General features: G+C 37.6%; 1 protein-coding gene across 1 annotated transcript in view; it reads right to left on the bottom strand.

The window, feature by feature from the left end:
• The window catches only part of LOC128643124 (uncharacterized), a 36,495-nt gene extending 33,094 nt beyond the window's left edge, over positions 1-3,401 (bottom strand). Inside the window, exons 1-2 of the mRNA XM_053696074.1 lie at positions 2,991-3,401; positions 1,999-2,082 (exon numbers count right to left, since the gene is read on the bottom strand). Of these exons, the coding sequence (XP_053552049.1) occupies positions 1,999-2,082; positions 2,991-3,287 (381 nt within the window). The 5' untranslated portion in view covers positions 3,288-3,401. The remainder of the gene's footprint in view (positions 1-1,998; positions 2,083-2,990) is intronic.
• Positions 3,402-23,399: the final 19,998 nt, after the last annotated feature.

Here is a 23,399-nt window from a genome sequence, read left to right as displayed (position 1 = left end):
GTTTAATTGTAACTTAGGTTAGGATTTATTTTACAGGTAATTTTGTAATTATTTTAACTAGGTAGCTATTAAATAGTTATTAACTATTTAATAGCTATTGTACCTGGTTAAAATAAATAAAAAGTTGCCTGTAAAATAAATATTAATCCTAAAATAGCTACAATATAATTATAATTTATATTGTAGCTATATTAGGGTTTATTTTACAGGTAAGTATTTAGCTTTAAATAGGAATAATTTATTTAATAAGAGTTAATTTATTTCGTTAGATAAAAATTATATTTAACTTAGGGGGGTGTTAGTGTTAGGGTTAAACTTAGCTTTAGGGGTTAATACATTTATTATAGTAGCAGTGAGCTCCGATCGGCAGATTAGGGGTTAATTATTGTAGGTAGCTGGCGGCGACGTTGTGGGGGGCAGATTAGGGGTTAATAAATATAATATAGGGGTCGGCGGTGTTAGGGGCAGCAGATTAGGGGTACATAGGGATAACGTAGGTGGCGGCTGTGTGCGGTCGGCAGATTAGGGGTTAAAAATTTTAATAGAGTGGCGGCGATGTGGGGGGGCCTCGGTTTAGGGGTACATAGGTAGTTTATGGGTTTTAGTGTACTTTAGAGCACAGTAGTTAAGAGCTTTATAAACCGGCGTTAGCCCAGAAAGCTCTTAACTACTGACTTTTTTTTGCGGCTGGAGTTTTGTCGTTAGATTTCTAACGCTCACTTCAGCCACGACTCTAAATACCGGCGTTAGAAAGATCCCATTGAAAAGATAAGATACGCAAATGGCGTAGGGGGATCTGCGGTATGGAAAAGTCGCGGCTGCAAAGTGAGCGTTAGACCCTTTCCTGACTGACTCCAAATACCAGAGGGCGGTAAAAACCAGCGTTAGGAGCCTCTAACACTGGTTTTGACGGCTACCGCCCAACTCTAAATCTAGCCGTTTATGTGCACAGTCTTTTTATATTTAAACTTTTTGAGTCACCAGCCCCTACTGAGCATGTGCAAGAATAAACGTGTATGCATTTGTGAATGGCTGATGGCTGTCACATGATACGTGTATGCATTTCTGATTGGCTGATGGCTGTCACATGGTACAGGGCGAGTGGAAAAAGACATAACTTTTAAAATTGTCAGAAAAAAAATGTACTACTCATTTGAAGTTCAGACTAAGTGCTATTGCATTGTCTTGTTATCTTGCATTTGTTGATTATGCAAATCTACTGTGTTGACTGGTCCTTTAATATGAGATTATATTAAACACCTGTATATTTACAAAAGAGTGCTTTATTCCCTATCTTTTATAAGGAACATTTATTATGATGTCCCTTTTCTTTTCTTTTTTTTTTTTTTTTTTTAAATTCTTTTTATTGAAGACACAAAGAAAGGCATTAAGGTTACAAGAATGTTATCACAGAGTTGCATAAACATAAAAATATATAGGAATGCAAAATTGTACATAGTCTAGATCTGTAGGGAAGTTAAGAATGTACATACCTGCAAATGAAAAGTATTCAAAATTTTAAAGTTAGGTAAATGCAGACAATAGTTGTGGAATACATTGCACAATGTGGAAATAAAGAATAGCCTTCATGTGCCTTCTATATTTTTTATAATATAACAGGATAAGTTTCACTATATATAAGTAGTGTAATTGAATTGAAAATATTGAACTTGAAAACTTATAACTCGATTTGTAAGTGAGGCTTATCAATTTCACATGACAAGGTAGGAAAAATAAAGTCAGCATTATAGTAAAATTCAAAGATGAGATATGGCATAGACAAGACAAGCCACGTAGTTAGTACTCCTAATAAATTGGCCTCTATATGTGTCACATATGCATCTGTGACACATACATTACATGTATTCAGGTCAGTGTGTAACATTCAGGTCAGTGTGTAACATTCAGGTCAGTGTGTAACATGTTTCATAACATTCATGTGTCAGTTTGTGTGTGAGGTTGTATTGAGATACAAGTGATTTTCAAGATCCAACTCACCTGTGGCTCCAGTGTAAACCTCGTATTCATGATATCGTCCTCTGAACATACAGAGTCAGAATATAAGCCATCGCTGTTCCCCATCTAATAATTAAAGCAAATAATGGATTATAGTATTCTTAATACATCAAAAAGATAGATACAACATTGTTCGGTTTGAAGAGACTTTCTGTAGAGGAGTGTTGGCATATAACTGATTATCTTGCTAATTGGTTTAACCCCTTGAGGACTGATGACGGTCCTGAACCGTCATGACTTAAAATGAGCAGCGGGAGCGATCAGAGATCGCTTCCGCCGAAATATTTCTGTTACTATCTGCCAGGCATGTGAGGCAGATAGTAACAGCCAATTATTATATTTGTGACAGTGTTACAATGTCACTATTGATACATTTTTAAAATATATATTTTGAAACAGCAATGTCCTACTTGTACTTATAGCCCTATAACTTGCAGAAAAAGCATGTAAACACTGGGTGTTTTTAAACTCAGGACAAAATTGTGAATCTATTAAACATTTTTTTTCATTAGCTTTTGTAGATGAATAAAAGATTTTTCAAGTAAAAGTCAAAAAACATGTTTTTTTTTTCAATTTTTTACCATATTTTTTTTTTTTTTTTTTTTAAAGTATAATATATCACATGATACAAATAATGGTATGTAAAGAAAGCCCTTCTTGTCCTGAAAAAAACAATATATAATTTGTATGGGAACAGTAAATGAGAGGAAAACTACAGCTACACACAAACACCACAAAAGTGTTAAAACAGCCCTGGTCCTTAAGGGGTTAATGATGTGATGAATTTGCTATAAAGTGCATGTTGCACGTTTGTGAACATATTTATACTGTGCTGTAGAGGTAAACCTTCCAAATTAGCCTCTACTGTTAAAATATGGGTAGAAATTATTCTAAGTTACGTATATGTAGGTGAGGTTGAACATGCTTGTGTGAGAGAAGTAAGATATCATGTTGTTCTCAAAGCTTTCACTCACCTCTGAATCCAGGCTATACCTCTGATCTGTGTTGGTAAATTTTATTTTGTTATCCAAGATATAAGCTGAATATAAGCTATATCTGTAATGCTTGTGATAAAATGAAGCAAATGACACTTTGTAGTCCTTGCCCATCTGGCAAATAGGTACAAGATCATTGTTCTGTTTGGAGAGAACTTCAAACCCTTGTGGGGGAGTTTTGTTATAGAAAAAGTCAAGGCAATCGTTGAAGTCTGGCGTAACTTTTGCTGAAAGTCTGCTAACCAGAGCCAAGATTAGTAGGAGAAAACAGACCATGGTGAAAAGCTCTTCTGAATGATAAAATCTGTTCTGTAATCAACACCAATCTGGCATGCAAATACAATACAGCAATGTTCTCTACAGCAGTTTGCAGGTTTCCCAGCTTTTATATATGAGGAGATTCCAAACACATGAAACAAAGATATCCAATTGGCTTCCAAAACTGACTGTGTTTTAGCCTGACTGAAAATAACTCTAGCAGTAAGTGCCACACATTATAGGAAAACGAAACTCAATGCTGTTTACATCATCTAATAGCAATGTAAAATCATTTCCTTTACTCAGGGTCATTCCATTTATTTTTAAATACTCTACTGCAAATGTGCTGTAAGAGTAAGTTATAGAATGCACATTAAATGGACATTAAAATGCTGACATACTCAATGCAACAAAAATCAATAGACCTTTCATTACTCAGATTCAATTTATTTATATATACAGTATACACTTTGTATGTTCCCCTTTATTTTTGATGACAAACTTAATCCTCCTCGGTATGGAGGATACCAGTGTCACACAACTTTCTGGAGAGATGTTCTGTCATTTTTCAGGGACAATATTTTTCAGCTGGTCTATGCCGGAGGGGTTGTGTTGCTCTACCTTTCTCTTTAAAATACCCCAGAGGTGTTCTATTGGATTCAAGTCAGGCAATATACTTGGCCAGGTCCTCATAGTTTTAACTTTTTTCTTTTTTAGAAACTCTTTTGAGATTGTGGCTGTGAGCTTTGGATCATTATCATGCTGGAATATTCCTCTCTTGCTAAGCTTCTGGATACAGGGAGACATCTTGTCATCCAGTATTTTGGTATATCCACAGGCATTCATGGTGATATCTATAAATGGCATCTCCCAACACATTTTGTACTCATGCAACCCATATAATCACACTCCCAACTCTGTGCTTCACTGTTAGGACTATGCATTCACTTTAATAATACTGAACTGGTTCACACCAAAGAAACATGCTTGACCCCATCTGAGCAGGGAAAAAATATCTTGGTCTCATCTGACAAAAGAATGTGCTCTCAATATTCATCAAGCTTCGTTTCATGTTCTTTAGTAAAGTTTAATGAGTTTTGTGCCGAAGAGCAAGCAAGGTTTTTTCTCTTGGGCGCCGTCCATAGTGGTTGACTTTATGCAATGTCCTTCATACTGTCTGAGCTGCATTTAAAAAAATATGAAGTAGAAACAGTTTATAATATGGGCTAGATTACAGGTGGAGCCCTAAATTATTGCGATCCCGCAAACAGGAAAATTTGCGAGTTTGCAGGAGCACGATAATTAAACAGCCATTACAAGTGGCTGGTTATTGGTACCGCAAGCTCTAAAAATTAACTAGATTTCTGGTTAATTTTCTAAAAGTGCCCCAAATCCCCTCAAAATAGAGGGCATTATAGTTTGTTAAATTAAAAATACTGCACTAGGTAGTTTTGAGGCTTTAAAGTTAGTGGGAATGGGGTATTAGAAAAAAAACGGTCAGTGAAAAGTGCCTTTACATTGCGGCCTATGGGAACTGTGTGTTTCCAATAAATATATATGTATATGCACATAAATATACTGTATATAGTCATATACATATTTATTTACTAACTGCTGCACATCGCTGCACATCTGGAACTGCATCAGAACGAGGCTCCCTCGTGAGAGCAATGTTTCCCAGCAATGCAAACCCAAGCTTGCGTTCACATTGCTGTAAACTTGTAATACCAGCGCATATTTTAGCGTGCACTGGTATTATAAAGTGGAGCGCAAATATCGTTTTAGCTAAAGCTATATTTTGCGCTCCACTTGTAACCTGGCCCTATATGTTTTTGTCATTGAGTTGTATTCATTTGGTCAACTATTAGGTTTTTACTGCACGTGGAGCGCTACTTTACATAATTCCAGTAGGTAGTATCTTACTGGTATTCATATAGCAGCACCACGGCAGAAAGCGAACATGGAGATGTAGCTATTACAAAATAGGTGGCAGAGGAGTTTGAATATAAATAAAGATAAGAGCATTTAACTTATTAGAATATCACAGTAATAATAAGCAGTGTTAGGACGTTTTTTTAGAACATTAGAGAAATTATTAATTGCTGACACAAAGAAATGGAAAAATCTAATTTTGGGCCAAATTACAAGTGGAGCGCTATCTTAACGTGCGCCGGTAAAGGGGCAAATTTGCCAATTTACGGGTGCAAGTAAAAAAACAGCCATTACAAGTGGCTGATTAATGCTCCCGCAAGCTCACGGTTTCACTTTGTGCTTACAGCAGGCTCGCCAGAAACACCAGTTATGAAGCAGCGGTCTAAAGACCGCTGCTCCATAACCTGGGATTGGCCGCGAATTTGCAGGGGGCAGGGTTGCACCAGCAGCTCACAAGAGCTGCTGGTGCAATGCTGAATACGGAGAGCGTATTGCTCTCCGCATTTAGCGAGGTCTGTTGGACCTGATCCGCACTGTCGGATCAGGTCCGACAGACCTTTAATAAATAGGCCCCTTAAAGTGAGGGGATGTGGGGTGTTTGAAAAACAAAAAAACAAAACAGCACCTAAAGTGCCTTTACATTGAGGTCAATGGGGGACTATGTTTTCACTATGAATATATATGTATATGCTTATATACATATATATTTATGTTAAAATAGTCCACCTTACACAAAACTATAGGAGCAAGAACATGAAAAGTTCGCCTTAAAATGTTCTCCCTTTTAATTTGTTCCCAATTATCCATTTTAACTGCTGGAGTGTATGAAATTGTTTACAAATAGATCCTTTATCTTTATATCAGCAATTGAAATAGCTGAATTTGCCTGTGGTATCCTTACCTGTAATGAAAAGGCTAGTTTCCATTGAACCATAATTAGGTTTGCTTGAGGTTGCAAAACGATAAATATGCTGTTGGAAGCTAATTTGCACATTAACTGCTTCCAACCCCAATATCGACTGGGATCTGGCTGCCGAACATAACGTCTCCCATAGAAAGTATTAGAAGCTGTTAAGTGTTATTTTACACTGGACTTCAGATGAAAGCGCAAAACGTTAATGTACTGTCGGAGACTGTCAATACATTGAAAAAAAATACAACCAGTTCAGCCAGGTGTTTCCCTTTAGAAATAGATTGTAATATGTATTCTGAAAAGATTGTAAGAACAACAGTGCGACCAGGTTCAAAGTACCGTCTTAATTTATTTATAAACTACACATAAAATAGATAAACAAAGCAAATGAAGCCCATCACATAACACAGCGACCCTCATGAAACTCATCAGGAATGCTGGTGACTCCCGGTGGATCTTTACGTCACTGTTTAACCCTCTGCTAAAGGCACCTCCCTCTCATGTTGGCTGAAGCTTTAGATGTGCAATGCAGCTCAGTACTAAGGGGGATATTTATCAAAGCCTCAACTGTGTTGCATTCACCGGCACCAATATGGTTGCCTAACATCGCGGTCGCGTATCTCAATATGCTCTCCTTATTTATAAAAAAAGCCGGCAAAAAGATGTGCACCAAGTACGGGGCGATGAACTAGTTGTCATCGATCTCGCGTCCATTCGGCTTTTCCCCAACTTTATTTATACCATATCACTAAACGCCACCACTATACTAATATGTTTAACCCTTATCCCCTATGGGTAATTATCATTCTATATCTGATGCTGATACAGCAGAAGTTGTGCGAAATAGAGTTTTACATCAACTCTTTCGAAAAGTTAAATCAAAGGATTTTTTTGATAATTGGTATCTGGGTTTAAAGGCAATGATCCGTGACCCAAAAAATATTTTGTGTGATAGCCCGGATGGTTATATGGCAAAATTGTTAGAATTGGCAAATGCTAAGGGCTCTAATGAGATAAATAAATTGATATATAGTACATGGCCAATATTGTTTCTTTTGCAAGAATTTTGGGCTGACAAATATGTTCTGCAGAATGCTGAATTTACTATTGTATCAGCTGAGGTGGATATGTTGAGTAAAAAATTGTCTGAAAGCGAAAATATGGTTCACTGCAGTTTAAAATAAATGACTTAGAATACAGAGTTAGTGCTCTTAAAGACAGATTGACGTCCTCTAATCGTGAAAATGATGCTTTAACACATGTCAATAGCATTCTTGATAAACGAGTAATGTATGCTGAAAAGGAGTTGGAGAAACTCAAGGAAAGTCAATCTGAACTCTCTGTTAATCCTGAGGTTAAATTTTCAACTCCTGCTCATGTTGATTTTTCCTCAAAGGAAAAGAAACATTTGGATCACAGAATTAAAACTTTGATACGTTCTGATTGTGATGAGGTGTCAGAGTTGGGAGAGGCAGAGGAGTTTTCTGATGGTGCTGAAAGTATTGATTATAAGACATTGCCAAATAAAAGGAAACAAGCAAAACAATTGAATTTTAGACATAATGATGTGAAAATCATAAACGCCTAGATTTATAGTTCTGCGGTAGCCGTCAAAAGCAGCGTTAAGGCCTCCTAACGCTGCTTTTGGCTGCCCGCAGGTATTTAGAGTCGGCCAGGTAAAGGTGTAACGCTCATTTTCAAGCCGCAACGTTTCCATACTGCAGATCCCCTTACGCCAATTGGTTATCCTATCTTTTCAATGGGATCTTCCTAATGCTGGTATTACGAGTCTTGGCTGAAATGAGCGGTACACCTCTACCGACAAAACTCCTAACGCCCATGGAAAGGCTGTAGTTAAGAGCTTTATGGGCTAACGCCGGTTTATAAATTAACAAAATAAATTAAATAAAGCTAAATACTTACCTGTAAAATAAACCCTAATATAACTACAATATAACTAATAATTATATTGTAGCTATTTTAGGGTTTATATTTATTTTACAGACAACTTTGTATTTATTTACAAATTTACTATTTAATAGCTACCTAGTTAAAATAATTACAAAATGACCTGTAAAATAAATCCTAACCTAAATTACAATTAAACCTAACACTACACTAAGCAACGCTGGTATTGAGGGTTGAAGTGGCGGTAAATTTGCCTTTACGCTCCCTTTTTGGAGCCTAACGCAGCCATTCAGACAACTCTAAATACCAGCGCTGTTTAGAAGCAGCGGTAGAAAAAAAAGGAGCGTTAGCTACGCGGGTCTTTACCGACAAAACTCTAAATCTAGCCGAAAGTTTCTTAAGGAATCTATTCAACCATTTGATGAATATAGTAAAACATCAATTGTTGATCATATAGATTTATTTGAACGTACTTTGGAGTTGCTGGAGGTGACAGATAACAGTTCTAAGATACGTTATTTACCTTGGACTTTTGTTGTTAAGCATTTTGGATTTTTCAAATGTTTTGAGGAAGAGGGGGTTAAACAGTGGGATGATATAAAGGCCTCTAGTTATTAAGCTCCGTACTTACCTGCATTCGCCGGCTCCAATACGCCCGCCTAAGTTCACCTAACATCGCCGCCGCGGACCTGAATACGTTCTCCAAAATTTATCAAGAAAGCTGTCAAAAAGCCGCGCACCGAGTATGGTGCGATGAGCAGCGGACTGTGTTATTTATCAGTCATCGATCTCGCTGCTCTTCGGCTTCTTCAAAGCTTTCTTGCTACCCTGTCACTAAGCACCCACACTATGCTATACTGTTTTACCCCCTAAACCGCCGCTCCTGGAGCCCCCCGCAACTAAATAAACTTATTAACCCCTAAACCGCCGCTCCCGAACCCCGCTGCAACTATAATAAATATATTAACCCCCTAAACCGCCGCTCCCGGACCCCACCGCAACTATAATAAACATATTAACACCTAAACCGCCGCCCCCGGACCCCGCCGCAACTATAATAAATATATTAACCCCAAACCGCCGCCACCTACATTATACCTATTAACCCCTAACCTACCGCCCCCTATACCGTCTCCACCTACATAAATTTATTAACCCCTATCCTGCCGATCCCGGACCCCGCCGCAACTAAATAAATTGTTTAACCCCTAAACCGCCGCTCCCAGAGCCCATCGCCACCTACATTATATTTATTAACCCCTATCCTGCCTCCCCTACACCACCGCCACTATATTAAATTTATTAAACCCCAAAACCTAAGTCTAACTCTAACACCCCCCTAACTTAAATATAATTTAAATAAAACTAAATAAATATTAATATTATTAACTAAATAATTCCTATTTAAAACTAAATACTTACCTATAAATAAACCCTAACGGCTAGATTTGGAGTTTGGCGGTAGATGGCCTGCTAACGCTACGCGTGGTTTATGTCTAACGCACGGCATTGTTTGACTCCGGTATTTAGAGTTCAAAAAAGACCATCTAACGATGCTCCTAACGCGTGTATGTCACACGCGGAATCCAGCCCGCGTTAGACAGTCTCCCATAGAGATCAATGGAAAAGCAAAAAAATAGCTTTTTTCACCTAAAACTCGATCTCGCGAGAAATATGACGCATACCACATCATGCACAACAATAACACGCCGCAAATGTCACAACAACAATCAATCAACAAAGCACACAAGCATTACACATTCACAAGCGGGTGGATTTTTAATAAAATTTAATACGGGGAATACGCATATACTTTAAGATGCGGAAATACGCTAAATAACAACAAGGAAAAAAAAATATACATACACTAGCAAAATACTCGCATTCAATATCACTATATATTAGGACAAACATACATATACAACACTTCACTAATAACACACCATCGCAAATTCACATTTAAAAAGAATACTATTGGTCAATGTTATAGAAAACGACCACTATGACATCATCGCATTCTACACATTCCACAAATACTAACTCCAAATGAGCATGCGCAAATTCACACACCTAATACACATTGCACAAATACGAATTGCTAATAAAGCACACATGAACACAATTTACAACGCAAATAGGTACATCATTAAACATTTACACAGGGTATATAAGCACCACACAAGCATGGCTTCTTTGACTGTGTTGCTGGTGGGTCTTTGGAGATTGGAGGTTTAAGATTAGAGAGTTTGTGCATTATTGTGAGTGAGTTAGTGTTAGTGTGAGAGAGTCAGTTGGTAGTGTTATCGTGAGTGAGTGAGTGGGAGTTAGTGGGAGTGGGAGAGAGTCAGTTAGTGGGAGTTAGTGAGAGTTAGTGGTAGTGTGATAGAGTCAGTTAGTGAGAGTTAGTGGTAGTGTGAGTTAGTGAGAATTAGTAGTAGTGTGAGTTAGTGAGAATTAGTAGTAGTGTGAGTTAGTGAGAATTAGTAGTAGTGTGAGTTAGTGAGAATTAGTAGTAGTGTGAGTTAGCGAGCGAGTGATTTTTCTGTACACTTAACACATTTACACGCAAACACATTCAATACATACATACACTTATCAATAACACTACATACACTCCATACCCCATACCCTCTCATACTACACTCCATACCCCATTCCCTGTACTCCCATTCCCTGTAATCCCATTTACTCTTATCCCATACCCCATCCCATACCCATACCCTAGTTACATTTAGTTTACATATCCTCCTTTTAGTCTTCTTCTTTTTGTTTATTTAAATACTCCTTACCCTCTTTGTTTTTTTAGATCCCTCTCACACTTTCAGCACTTATTTTGTCTTTTTAGTTCTTTATTTTGAACCCCTTTCATTTCATCACACTCACTTTTTGTTTGATTATTTGGGGTTTAGTTTAGGGAACAGATGGAGGGCAGGCAGGGGAGAGGTAGAGGGGGGAGAAGAGGGAGGGGGAGAGGAACAGGGCAGGAAGGGGGGCAGGAAGGGGGGCAGGAAGCGGGGGTGGAAGCGGTGGGTGGACCCAGCCACTTGGTTCAAGATGAACAAGTGGCTGGGCCCAGTGGCGGACAGAGTAGGGCTTCACAGTCCGGGAAACAGAGGGCATCGTCACAGGGGAAGGCCAAGGCGACTAGGGAGGCGAGGTTTTCGATGGAGGAGAAGGAGGCCCTCGTCGAGGCCTATATGGCCAGGTATAGGAGGCTGCAGCACCAGAAGACCACCCCGACTGAGAAGAGGAAGCTCTGGCATGAGATAAGGAATGCAGTCAATGCAGTGGGTGGCCGGAACAGAGATATGGACTCTATAAAACATCGATACCGGGACTGCAAAATGGATCTCAAGAAAAAGTTAAGCCTGGAGGCCCGACATTCCGCAGGAACCGGTGGCGGCCCTGCCCTGGAAATCGAGTACTGCCGATGGGAGGAAATGTTGCGGCCCAGCATCTCCGAGGTGGATGTAGTCGGTATCGGAGGAATTGATACCGGGAACCTGCCACTCTCATCTGACGGTAAGCTCATTTAAGAATAAATTCACATACGAATGTATTTCAAGGGACACTATACGCAAACCTTTACTTTCATGATTAAGGTAGCGAATACAATTTGACAAAACATTCAAATGTACTTATATTACCTAATTTGATTCATTCTTTAGATATACTTTAATGAAGAAATAGCCATGCACACGGTGAACCAATCACATGAGGCAGCTATATTCAGCTAACAATCAGCAGCTTCTAAGCATATCTAGATATGCTTTTCAGCAAAGAATATCCAGAGAATGAAGCTAATTAGATAAGAAAAGGACATTAGAAAGTTGATTATAAATGTATGCTTCTAAATCATGAAAGATAAAACATTGGGTATAATGTCCCTTTAAGGATCAGATTAATGCTATAACGTTATTTACACGCATTCACAATTACTTTGTGGTTACATCAGTATCTAGGCTATAGGTTAGGTGTGCATTTAAACAGACTGAAAACAAACGCTAAAACATTCAGATTTAACAGAGATATCACAAACACGGTTTAGAAAATGCGGAAATCGTATTGATTGTTAGATTTCAAAGTGGATTAATGATTCTGCTTTTGTAATTGTATCGTAAGCTAAGTCATTTAAAGCTTGATTTGGAAATATGCTAATATATACATTTTTTATTTGTTCAAATATACAGAGTCTGGGGAGGAGGCAGCACAACAAATACAGCCTCCTCCATCTCCCCGGGATGAGAGTGGTGGGGAGGAATTTCCACTTCGGAGGGAAGAGGCCCCCCGTGACGAAGAGGGCACGGAAGCTGATGAAGAGGCCCCGGAAGCAGAGGAGGAGCCCGCGGAACCAGAGGACCCTCAAAGACCCGCACACCGCCATGCACGGGCACCCCGCCGTGCACGGGTACCCCGCCGTGCATAACAAGAGGAAATAGCGGAGGTGCGGGTTCTACTAGACTACATAGACCAGATGCGTAACTCCCGGATACAAAATATAGAAGGCCGAACTAGAATTCTTGAAGGACAAAACCAAATAATTGAAGGACAAAACCAAATAATTGAAGGACAAAACCAAATAATAAACATACTTAATAGAATAGAAGAAGGGCAAAACAGAATCATTAATCTACACCAAGAGATGTTTAATTTTTTCCCCGGAGGCGCATGCTGGTCTGCCTCCTGGTCCGCCTCCTGCTGCTGAGCCTCCTGCTGCTGGGCCTCCTGCTGCTGGGCCTCCTGCTGCTGGGCCTTCTTCTCCTGCCGGGCCATCTTCTCCTGCCGGGCCATCTCCTCCTGCCGAGCCATCTTCTCCTCCTCAGCCATCTTCTCCTCCTCAGCCATCTTCTCCTCCTCAGCCATCTTCTCCTCCTCAGCCATCTTCTCCTCCTCACCTTGGTCGTCCCAGTACTCTTCCTTCCACTCTTCCCACAACATCTCCAAGGAGAACTCGTTAGAGTCGGCAGTTGCCCCTTCCAGAGCCTCAGCCCCGTGGGAAGAGGGGAAGGAAGAGGAAGTAAGTATTTGTTTTCCTGTTTAATGTTTTTTTTATTTAATGTGTAATGGATAGGTATGTGATGATGTTGTTTTCATACACTTGTGGACCACACTCTGTATATAATCTACTTCTATGGGACCGGGTCCATGGAGGCAGATTGTTTGCAGAGTGTGGGTTATAAGTGTGTGAAAACCACATCATCACATACCTATCCTTGTTCATGATATTGATTGGTTTCTGTGATGTGATGTCCAAACTGTTTCCCGAATCGCAAACAAAATTACCATTACAATTATCCATGATGGCATATTACTGTTTGAATGCCAATAACACAGCTTAAAGGGACAGTCAGAAAATTATTGATTACAAAGAAAACACTGTATTACGCATTATCAAGTTGGAAACAACAAAACATGGAGAAATACGTGTGCTTTATGTGCATACCCTTGTATCTATGACTATGAAAAATGAACACTTATTTGTTGTTCTGACATAACAACATTTTAGATATCAATGATCAATACATGGTAAATAATATGCTGTATGAGCACAAGGTTTAACATATACAAATGCTATCCAAATGCCCTCTAGTGGTCAAATTGTATAATCATTACATGCACTCTTCAAGCTCGAAGAAATGAGCACACGAACCTCATAGGTTTAGCTAGCAAATTAAAATAAACACAGACAAATGATTAATTGGTGAGAAAACTTTGATATCATTGATATTCCAAAATTGACTTTTAGAATAATGCAAAACATTATTTGTTTTCTAAACTGTCCCTTTAACAAAATTACATATGCTAAAATATATTTGAAGATTGTTGGTATATCTACATGTACTTGTTCAAACAAGAAATATTGAAAACAGATTTATATTGACGTGTTAAATAAAGTCTATTTTCTTAAAGAGACATTATTGTGTTCATTTATTTTCAGAAAGACATTTGTTTTAACAATGAATATGGTTTAAAGTCCTTTTAGGAGTGGGGGGTGAAAATATGCTAACAATAATATATTTGGAGATTAACCAATGTGGAACTCATACATGATACAAAAATAAACATTTGCATTAAAGGGACAGTATACTATATTTTTAACAGAACTGTATGTAATAGACACTACTACAAACAACAAGATTAACATATACTGATATCAATATTACAAAGCTTTAAACACTTTCAAAGAAAATAGGGTTATCTCTATTGAAAATATAGATGAACCCCCATTACAACCGTAAAACAAGACAATACCCCATCATTAACATATGAAAAGACCCTTTACACAAACAGGAGAAAGCTGGAGATGGTACTCACATGAAACTCAGAGGCTTGGCGAGGAGTCTGAAAATTACTTACATTTTCTTAGAACAGAAGCAAAATGAAACGTGTATTTGTTAAACAATGGACTATCTAACTAGAGACAAAATAAAAAGTTTTGATTTATAATGTGAGTGTCTAATGAACCTTTAATAGAATATACAACGAAATTACATTTAGAAGAAGTCGGCATCATATATTTAGCATATGATAAAGATAAATGCATATTGATTACTTGATTCTAACACAATAGCGCATATTTATGAATTAGATATCTTTAACATTAAACACAACAGTCATTTTACATAAAAAGGAACATATTGTTGACAAACATATTAAACAACATGGACTATAGAGATTTGCACTTGCCTCGAAATATCTTATGCATGAAAACATTTTGCTTTCGTTCGTTTATTCAACCAGACATCCAGCAAAAGAGAATGTGGTGGTCTTTATCAGCTATGGGTCAACAATGTAACATGATGCAAACAATCCATATTCGCAATGTTTTTAAACTTGTCTTCTCATTCACAAACGTGTTTAACGTGCACAAACAAATATTGCGGGACTACGTAATACAATCAGACGTTTTTTTACCTTTGCATGTGACGTCTTAATTAACATGGCGCTTCCTTGATCACGTAAGAACGCAATCCAATAAAAGGCACATTCCTGATCACGTAAGAACGCAAACAAAAAAAAAGGCGCATCCTTGATCGCTTAAAAACGCCATCCAATAAAAGGTGCATCCTTGATCGCGTAAAAACGCCATCCAATAAAAGGTGCATCCTTGATCGCGTAAAAACTTCAGTCAATACAAGGAATCATTGGACAGCCTGGCAGGTGACGTCTTAAGCAACATGGCGCATCCGCGACCGCAGAAAAACCGCAGCCAATACAAGGACTCAGTTGACAGCTTGGCATATCACTAAGAAACGTATTTATATTTTTGAAACTAGTATGTGTCTAGATTGATATCTAGGAATGTCACGAAATCATGATTCATCTTTTCGGACTTGACTGTCCCTTTAACTATAGCTATGATGTATATCTTTAACATTTAAAAGATACACATGAGAAATACATATGCCATTGATGTTTTAAGATATGTTTAGATTGTTTGGGAATAACAATAATGACACATGTATTGATCAAACGGGTCATTTATTCAAGTTGAAATATGGTCAGACTACCTATAGCCATATATGGGAGGAGAAGTATTTTATAACAATATTTGGAAAAACATATTCCTCATATAAAATATGCGCATTACACACAGAGATTGATTTGGTTACACTTTTACAATAAGATAGAATAGAAAATGAAATACATGTGCTGTCAACATTACAATAAGATTGTTTATTATTAAGATTATATGTCCTTGTTCATGTAAAAAGGACAAAAACGCTTTAGAAATGGAAATACATTCATTAACAATTGTGCTCACCATCACTTAAAGGGACATGATTTTTATTTATAAAAAGAGGATACACAGAGACAATACTATTTCAAGAAAATTAACACTTTACAGGGATTATATCATTGTATCAATCCTCAGATCATTTGTTAAAGGTGCATCAATTCATGCAGAGTTTATAAATACACACATGGATGTGAAATTTGAAATATACATATATAACAATCTTTATATACATATATAAAACAATTACTATGCTAATCATAATCATGCAATGATAAAGATTTTAGATAACAATATAAAGACAAAAAAAAATACATTGGAGATGTTAATCTTAAAGTCATTTAGAATTGTATTACATATATGATTCAGGAAACAACATTATTTTGGGTATGTCCCTTTAAGGATCAATCAGATAAACTAGAGATTTCAATCAATGACATGAATAAGGAGGACAAAGAATCGTGCAATGACTTGTCTTTTATTAGTATGTCAGAAAAAAACAACGTTTATAAATAATATGGTAAAGATCAGGAAAATTGAGACATATGACAAGGTAACAGAGTGCATCACAGTCCATGAAGAGAGTTGCCAAGGGACACCATAGCCCCATTTGAGCCATATGATAAGGTAACAGAGTGCATCACAGTCCATGAAGAGAGTTGCCAAGGGCCAGCATAGCCCCATTGTAGATATATGACAAGGTAACAGAGTGCATCACAGTCCATGAAGAGAGTTGCCAAGGGACACCATAGCCCCATTGTAGATATATGACAAGGTAACAGAGTGCATCACAGTCCATGAAGAGAGTTGCCAAGGGCCAGCATAGCCCCATTTGAGCCATATGATAAGGTAACAGAGTGCATCACAGTCCATGAAGAGAGTTGCCAAGGGCCACCATAGCCCCATTGTAGATATATGACAAGGTAACAGAGTGCATCACAGTCCATGAAGAGAGTTGCCAAGGGACACCATAGCCCCATTGTAGATATATGACAAGGTAACAGAGTGCATCACAGTCCATGAAGAGAGTTGCCAAGGGACACCATAGCCCCATTGTAGATATATGACAAGGTAACAGAGTGCATCACAGTCCATGAAGAGAGTTGCCAAGGGACACCATAGCCCCATTGTAGATATATGACAAGGTAACAGAGTGCATCACAGTCCATGAAGAGAGTTGCCAAGGGACACCATAGCCCCATTGTAGATATATGACAAGGTAACAGAGTGCATCACAGTCCATGAAGAGAGTTGCCAAGGGCCACCATAGCCCCATTGTAGATATATGACAAGGTAACAGAGTGCATCACAGTCCATGAAGAGAGTTGCCAAGGGACACCATAGCCCCATTGTAGATATATGACAAGGTAACAGAGTGCATCACAGTCCATGAAGAGAGTTGCCAAGGGCCACCATAGCCCCATTGTAGATATATGACAAGGTAACAGAGTGCATCACAGTCCATGAAGAGAGTTGCCAAGGGACACCATAGCCCCATTGTAGATATATGACAAGGTAACAGAGTGCATCACAGTCCATGAAGAGAGTTGCCAAGGGCCAGCATAGCCCCATTTGAGCCATATGATAAGGTAACAGAGTGCATCACAGTCCATGAAGAGAGTTGCCAAGGGCCACCATAGCCCCATTGTAGATATATGACAAGGTAACAGAGTGCATCACAGTCCATGAAGAGAGTTGCCAAGGGACACCATAGCCCCATTTGAGCCATATGACAAGGTAAAAGAGTGCAACAGGCACAACAATAAACTTAAAAAAAGGCCAAATGGCAACAATAACAAAAACATCAACATGTGGACGGAGGATTCTTATCTGCGACCTTGGAGCATCTCCAGATCCTCCACTTACTGGTCATCCTCTTCATCGTCCTGTGCATGTCCAGCTACAGATTCAAGCATTGAGTTCCAACGCCTCATCTGACTTAGAGTCATATGCTGAACCTGTAGCTGGGCCTGCATGGTGTCGGCCATCCCTCTCAGGGCAGCTGCGTTCCTCAACACGGCCTGCTCTACTCGTGCTATACCTTCTAGCATGAGCCATGCTGAGTCACAGCCTAAAATAAAGAATAAATCAAATATTAAGGATAATTACACAACAGAAGAAAAAATAAGCAAAGATACATTGTCATCATAAAGACAAATCATTCTTTACATCAATTTGTTAAAATTGATTCTTTACACATTAAATATGTTATTCAGACAGACCGAAATCATTAAAGGGACAGTTTACTCAAACATGTTGTCCCCTTTAATTGGTTTTCGATGATCCACTTATACAGCTTGAGTGTATAAAATCTTGTTAAAGGATTTACATTGTACTTACATTAGCAATTTTAAATATTTTAATTATACTGTGGTAGGCACACCTATCCTTAAACATTTTGGCGTTGAGGACAAGCTGTGTAAACATATCAACCTGAAGAAATTACATTCCCACTGGGTTAGACAAGAGATAATGTATCAACATTTGTACATAAATTGTTGGATACAAGTAGTGGTGATTGGTATATGTAGTGATATCAAATTAAAGGGACACTGAACCTAAATATTTAATTGACTGATTCAGATAGAGCATGACATTACAAATATTTAAAAATTACACATATTCTTTAAATGTTTGAATTCTCTAGCTAGATTTGGAATGCAAGAATGTAGGTTTATAGGGCAGGCCATATTTGTTTATCAACTTTGGTTGTCCCTGCTGGTTGATGGATACATTCATCCAACAATAAAGAAATGATGTCCACAATTTTTTTCTATTTAAAATTAATTCTAGGTATTTCTTTGTTTCAATAAAGATAGCAAGAGAATGAAGAATAATTGATAAGAGTAGTAAATTATAAATTTGATTAACATTGCATGCTCTATTTGAATCACAATAGAAACAATTTGCCTTCAGTGTACCTTTAAGTATCTTATAATGTGGATTTTGAATGATACTTACAGCTGTGCCTGGGAAGGACAATCCGACACCCAGGACAATGAAGGTTGAGACAGGGGGGAGGGATGGGATTGGATTGGGGAGGGATGGGATTGGGTTGGGGAGGGATGGGATTGGGTTGGGGAGGGATGAGCTGCTGCTCCGGGGTAGGCTGTACAGCTGGGGAGTGGTGAGTTGGGGTCTGGGCAGCTGTACGGCCCATAATACGGGGAGAGCGCCGAAGGGGGGTGAAGGGGCGTGTTTTGGGAGGGACAGGGAAGGGGCGTTTTTTGGGATGGACAGGAAATGACAAATGGGAAGGGCCGGCAGGGGTCTGGGCCTGGGCAGGAGTCTGTGCCTGGGCAGGGGTCTGGGCCTGGGCAGTGGTCTGGGCATGGGCAGGGGTCTGGGCCTGGGCAGTGGTCTGGGCATGGGCAGGGGTCTGGGCCTGGGCAGTGGTCTGGGCATGGGCAGGGGTCTGGGCCTGGGCAGTGGTCTGGGCATGGGCAGGGGTCTGGGCCTGGGCAGTGGTCTGGGCATGGGCAGGGGTCTGGGCCTGGGCAGGGGTCTGTGACTGGTCAGGGGACTGGGCAGGGGCGGAAACCAGATGACCAGAGGTGGAGGATCCATCTGAAAAAAATAATCCAAATATATTAACATCTCATACATCATGAAATCAAATCAACGCATTTCAAATTGATTATGTTTTCAATATACTTCGAAGTGTGTTTGAATTTCTAAACAATTATGAAATGAGGATATGGTATGCATATAGGCACTCAGATGAATATCAATGACTGTCTGTACAATTATAACATTATTATTGTGTTTTGGCCTGGAATATGCATGTGACATAATGATGGCATGAATTATAAATTAAAAAAAAAAAAAAAAAAAAAATTCATGCTGCCTGATATAGAAAGGGGGCATTAGTGTATTTGAACAGACAAATAATATTCCTTTTTAAAGTGCAAAAGCTGTAGACTTTGAATGTCTTCAATAAAATGATTTCCAATAAAGCAACATGTTGGAAACATGATAGATATATTTCACATACCATCAGACTTCAAGGCCGCCTCTTCCTCCTCCGTCACACATGTTAAATCAATCTCTGTAAAACATAACATGTTGTGTACACGTTAAGATCAGATATTATAACATATGTTACTGTTGATCAAAGACACACATCAATGTTGCATTAAAGATATACACACCCAAAGTTATGATTTACATCATTTTGATGGAGCATACAAATGACATTAGATTTGTTATTCTCAATGATTCATATTTTCGATGTATTGTTTGTATTAATTTTAAAAACATAAAAGCATAGTACATAGAACATTTAAGATTTCTCATGTGTGTATCACTTGATGACAAAAAATGTGAAAAATGAACATGGAAACAAACATATGCTATACATCTTCTGAATAACAAAGGTGTAGACTAAGAAAGTTTTAATTATTAATCTTTCAATATTCAAAGACAATTAATATATAATCAGAGGAGTAAATTATATGTTTGTTTCAAATGTTATGCTTCATCAGAATCATGCTCATAATATTGATTACCAATACACCTTCAATGACATATAAATGAGTCAATGGACTTACCAGGAGACCGCAAAGGCGGCTCTGTGTCAGTGCTGGATTCCTCTGGGCTCCCCACACCAACTCTCTCTATGAATGATATAGATATATATTAGTGAACACATTTGGGATAGCACTAAATCACATCTGTAGCGAATTTTAAGAATAATCAACTTGAAAATGTGAAGAATAGAGCAGTCATTAAACAAAAAAATGCTTGATTGAATCAAGGGGATTCTGTTAAAAATGATGTATTGAACATATGTTTAATTTCTGACTATATTAGACATCAAACTCATCTCATACGATGCTATTGCATATCTAAATATACCCATTGATCAATGTTCTTAAAAGAATACACACAAACCACATTTTGAATAACAGCTGTTGACAAATATAAACAAAGACATGTGGCACATCGAGCCATTTGTGCAATGTACAGTAATCTTGTTTAGGACACAACACATATTTATCACAATACAAAACCAAATTGATTAGTACAAATATGTAATCATGGTGCTGTTACAGTATGCTGATATCTATAAAGTAACTCCAACAGTGAATATGTGAATTATATATCAATATTGTCTAATCCAAAGAATGTAAAGATGAATGAATCTATTGTTTATTAAAGGGACACTGACATGATTTATTTCAATCATTGATTTCACTGTTCAAACTGTTCCAAATGATATAACATTGACTCCTATTATAATTTGAATGTTGCTACATTTTAATCTTAAAGGCAGATAAGCAATATTGGATTCAATAAATATTGTTTGTTGAAGGTATCCACCAATCATCAATCAAAACCCAGGTTGGTCAACCAAAATTGAGCTGCAGATAAACGTACATTCTTGATTTTAAAATACATTTAGCAATAGAATATTTCACATATGATTATAGTATTATATTTAAATGTTGATTAATATTGCATGCTCTATCTGAATGACAACATTAATAATTTTAGCTCAGTATCCCTTTAATATAAAATTATATTGATTTGACAAGGTTGGTGTTAATGAATTCTCTACTCCATATGTTGATGTAATGAATGGGATTGAGCATGCAATTCCAATCTAATATGTTATTTAAGGATATCCTAAGAATTATTTAATTTTCATCTATTAAAGGGACATGAAGCTCTAAATGTGTAATTGTATACCTTTTTAAACTATGTACTACTGTTATCTGAACACATGATTTTAACTTTTGGAAATATGCCAATTTATGCATAGAAAAACAGCCGGATAATACCAGTAATGCATTGTTTAACCTAAAACCAAAATCCATTAATTTTTTTATGAACTAAAACAATAGACTGAACCAATGTAGCTCATAAAATGTTTAAACAAAACAATAAAATCACGTTTAAAAATAATTCTATGTAAAATTTAGTTGGCATGTCCCTTAAATGACGTGATCAATTACAAAAATTGAATCTATATTTTTAAAATCTAAACATATGCAAAATTGTGTGTATTATTTAAAAATTTATACAAATAAGATTAAGCCATACACAAGGGAAGAATATAAATTGGACATTCAAAGAATCTTACATTAAAATTAAGACATCCAGAATAGATGGGATATCTTAAATTCAAAAAAAAAATCAGAGTAGTCTTACAATGTAATCCTATTTTTTTGTTTTATTTATTCTTATTTGCAAAATGTTTTAAAATCCATTTTGCAGATACATATAAATATTGAACAATGTGGATTTAGTATGTAATGTTCTGTCCATGTTTCTAAGACAAATGTCAATTAAAATGAGACATACCATACTGTGACAAGCCCTGCCTTGAGGATCCAGCACCAACATCCAGATCTGTAATATATTAAATGAGGATTGGATATCATTAATACAAATCATGCCATGTTTTAAATCTTTACATTATTAGCAAATCAATTAAAAACTATTAATCCTTTGGTAGTCCCATGAGTTAATTGTTTCCTCAATTCAATTCATGATAAATATATCCTGTACTCTTATTTTAAATCAGTTGTGTTGTTTACTGTAGCTTAAATTATTTTTTGGTGTTATTTCATTCTCATCAATTGATGGGCATATGTTATAATTTATTTGGAATCTTCTTTTTTTATTATGTATAATATTGAAAATAAGAATACTGTATTCTTCACATATATAATAATTCACATTTCATTTTGACCAACATGTGTAAAGCAATGCCACTTACAGCAAACCCATGTTAACGTGTATCCGAAATTCCATTTTCGCGATCATTGCGCAATGATTCAAAGCGGAATTACGCATCCGTCATTTGACCAACATGTATAAAGCAATGCCACTTACAGCAAACCCATGTTAACGTGTATGCAAAATTCCATTTTCGCGATCATTGCGCAATGATACAAAGCGGAATTACGCATCCGTCATTTGAGCAACATGTATAAAGCAATGCCACTTACAGCAAACCCATGTTAACGTGTATGCGAAATTCCATTTTCGCGATCATTGCGCAATGATTCAAAGCGGAATTACGCATCCGTCATTTGACCAACATGTATAAAGCAATGCCACTTACAGCAAACCCATGTTAACGTGTATGCGAAATTCCATTTTCGCGATCATTGCGCAATGATTCAAAGCGGAATTACGCATCCGTCATTTGACCAACATGTATAAAGCAATGCCACTTACAGCAAACCCATGTTAACGTGTATGCGAAATTCCATTTTCGCGATCATTGTGCAATGATTCAAAGCGGAATTACGCATCCGTCATTTGACCAACATGTATAAAGCAATGCCACTTACAGCAAACCCATGTTAACGTGTATGCGAAATTCCATTTTCGCGATCATTGCGCAATGATTCAAAGCGGAATTACGCATCCGTCATTTGACCAACATGTATAAAGCAATGCCACTTACAGCAAACCCATGTTAACGTGTATGCGAAATTCCATTTTCGCGATCATTGCGCAATGATTCAAAGCGGAATTACGCATCCGTCATTTGACCAACATGTATAAAGCAATGCCACTTACAGCTAACCCATGTTAACGTGTATGCGAAATTCAATTTTCGCTCTGTGACGCATATTCTGTAGAGCGCAAGAAACATCATTCCTATTTCATGTGTCACTAATCT

The sequence above is a fragment of the Bombina bombina genome, chromosome 12 (genome assembly GCF_027579735.1).
Source record: "Bombina bombina isolate aBomBom1 chromosome 12, aBomBom1.pri, whole genome shotgun sequence".
Taxonomy (NCBI): Eukaryota; Metazoa; Chordata; class Amphibia; order Anura; family Bombinatoridae; genus Bombina; species Bombina bombina.
Note: the sequence above shows the minus strand (reverse complement) of the source record. Positions and strands in the feature narration are given on the sequence as shown.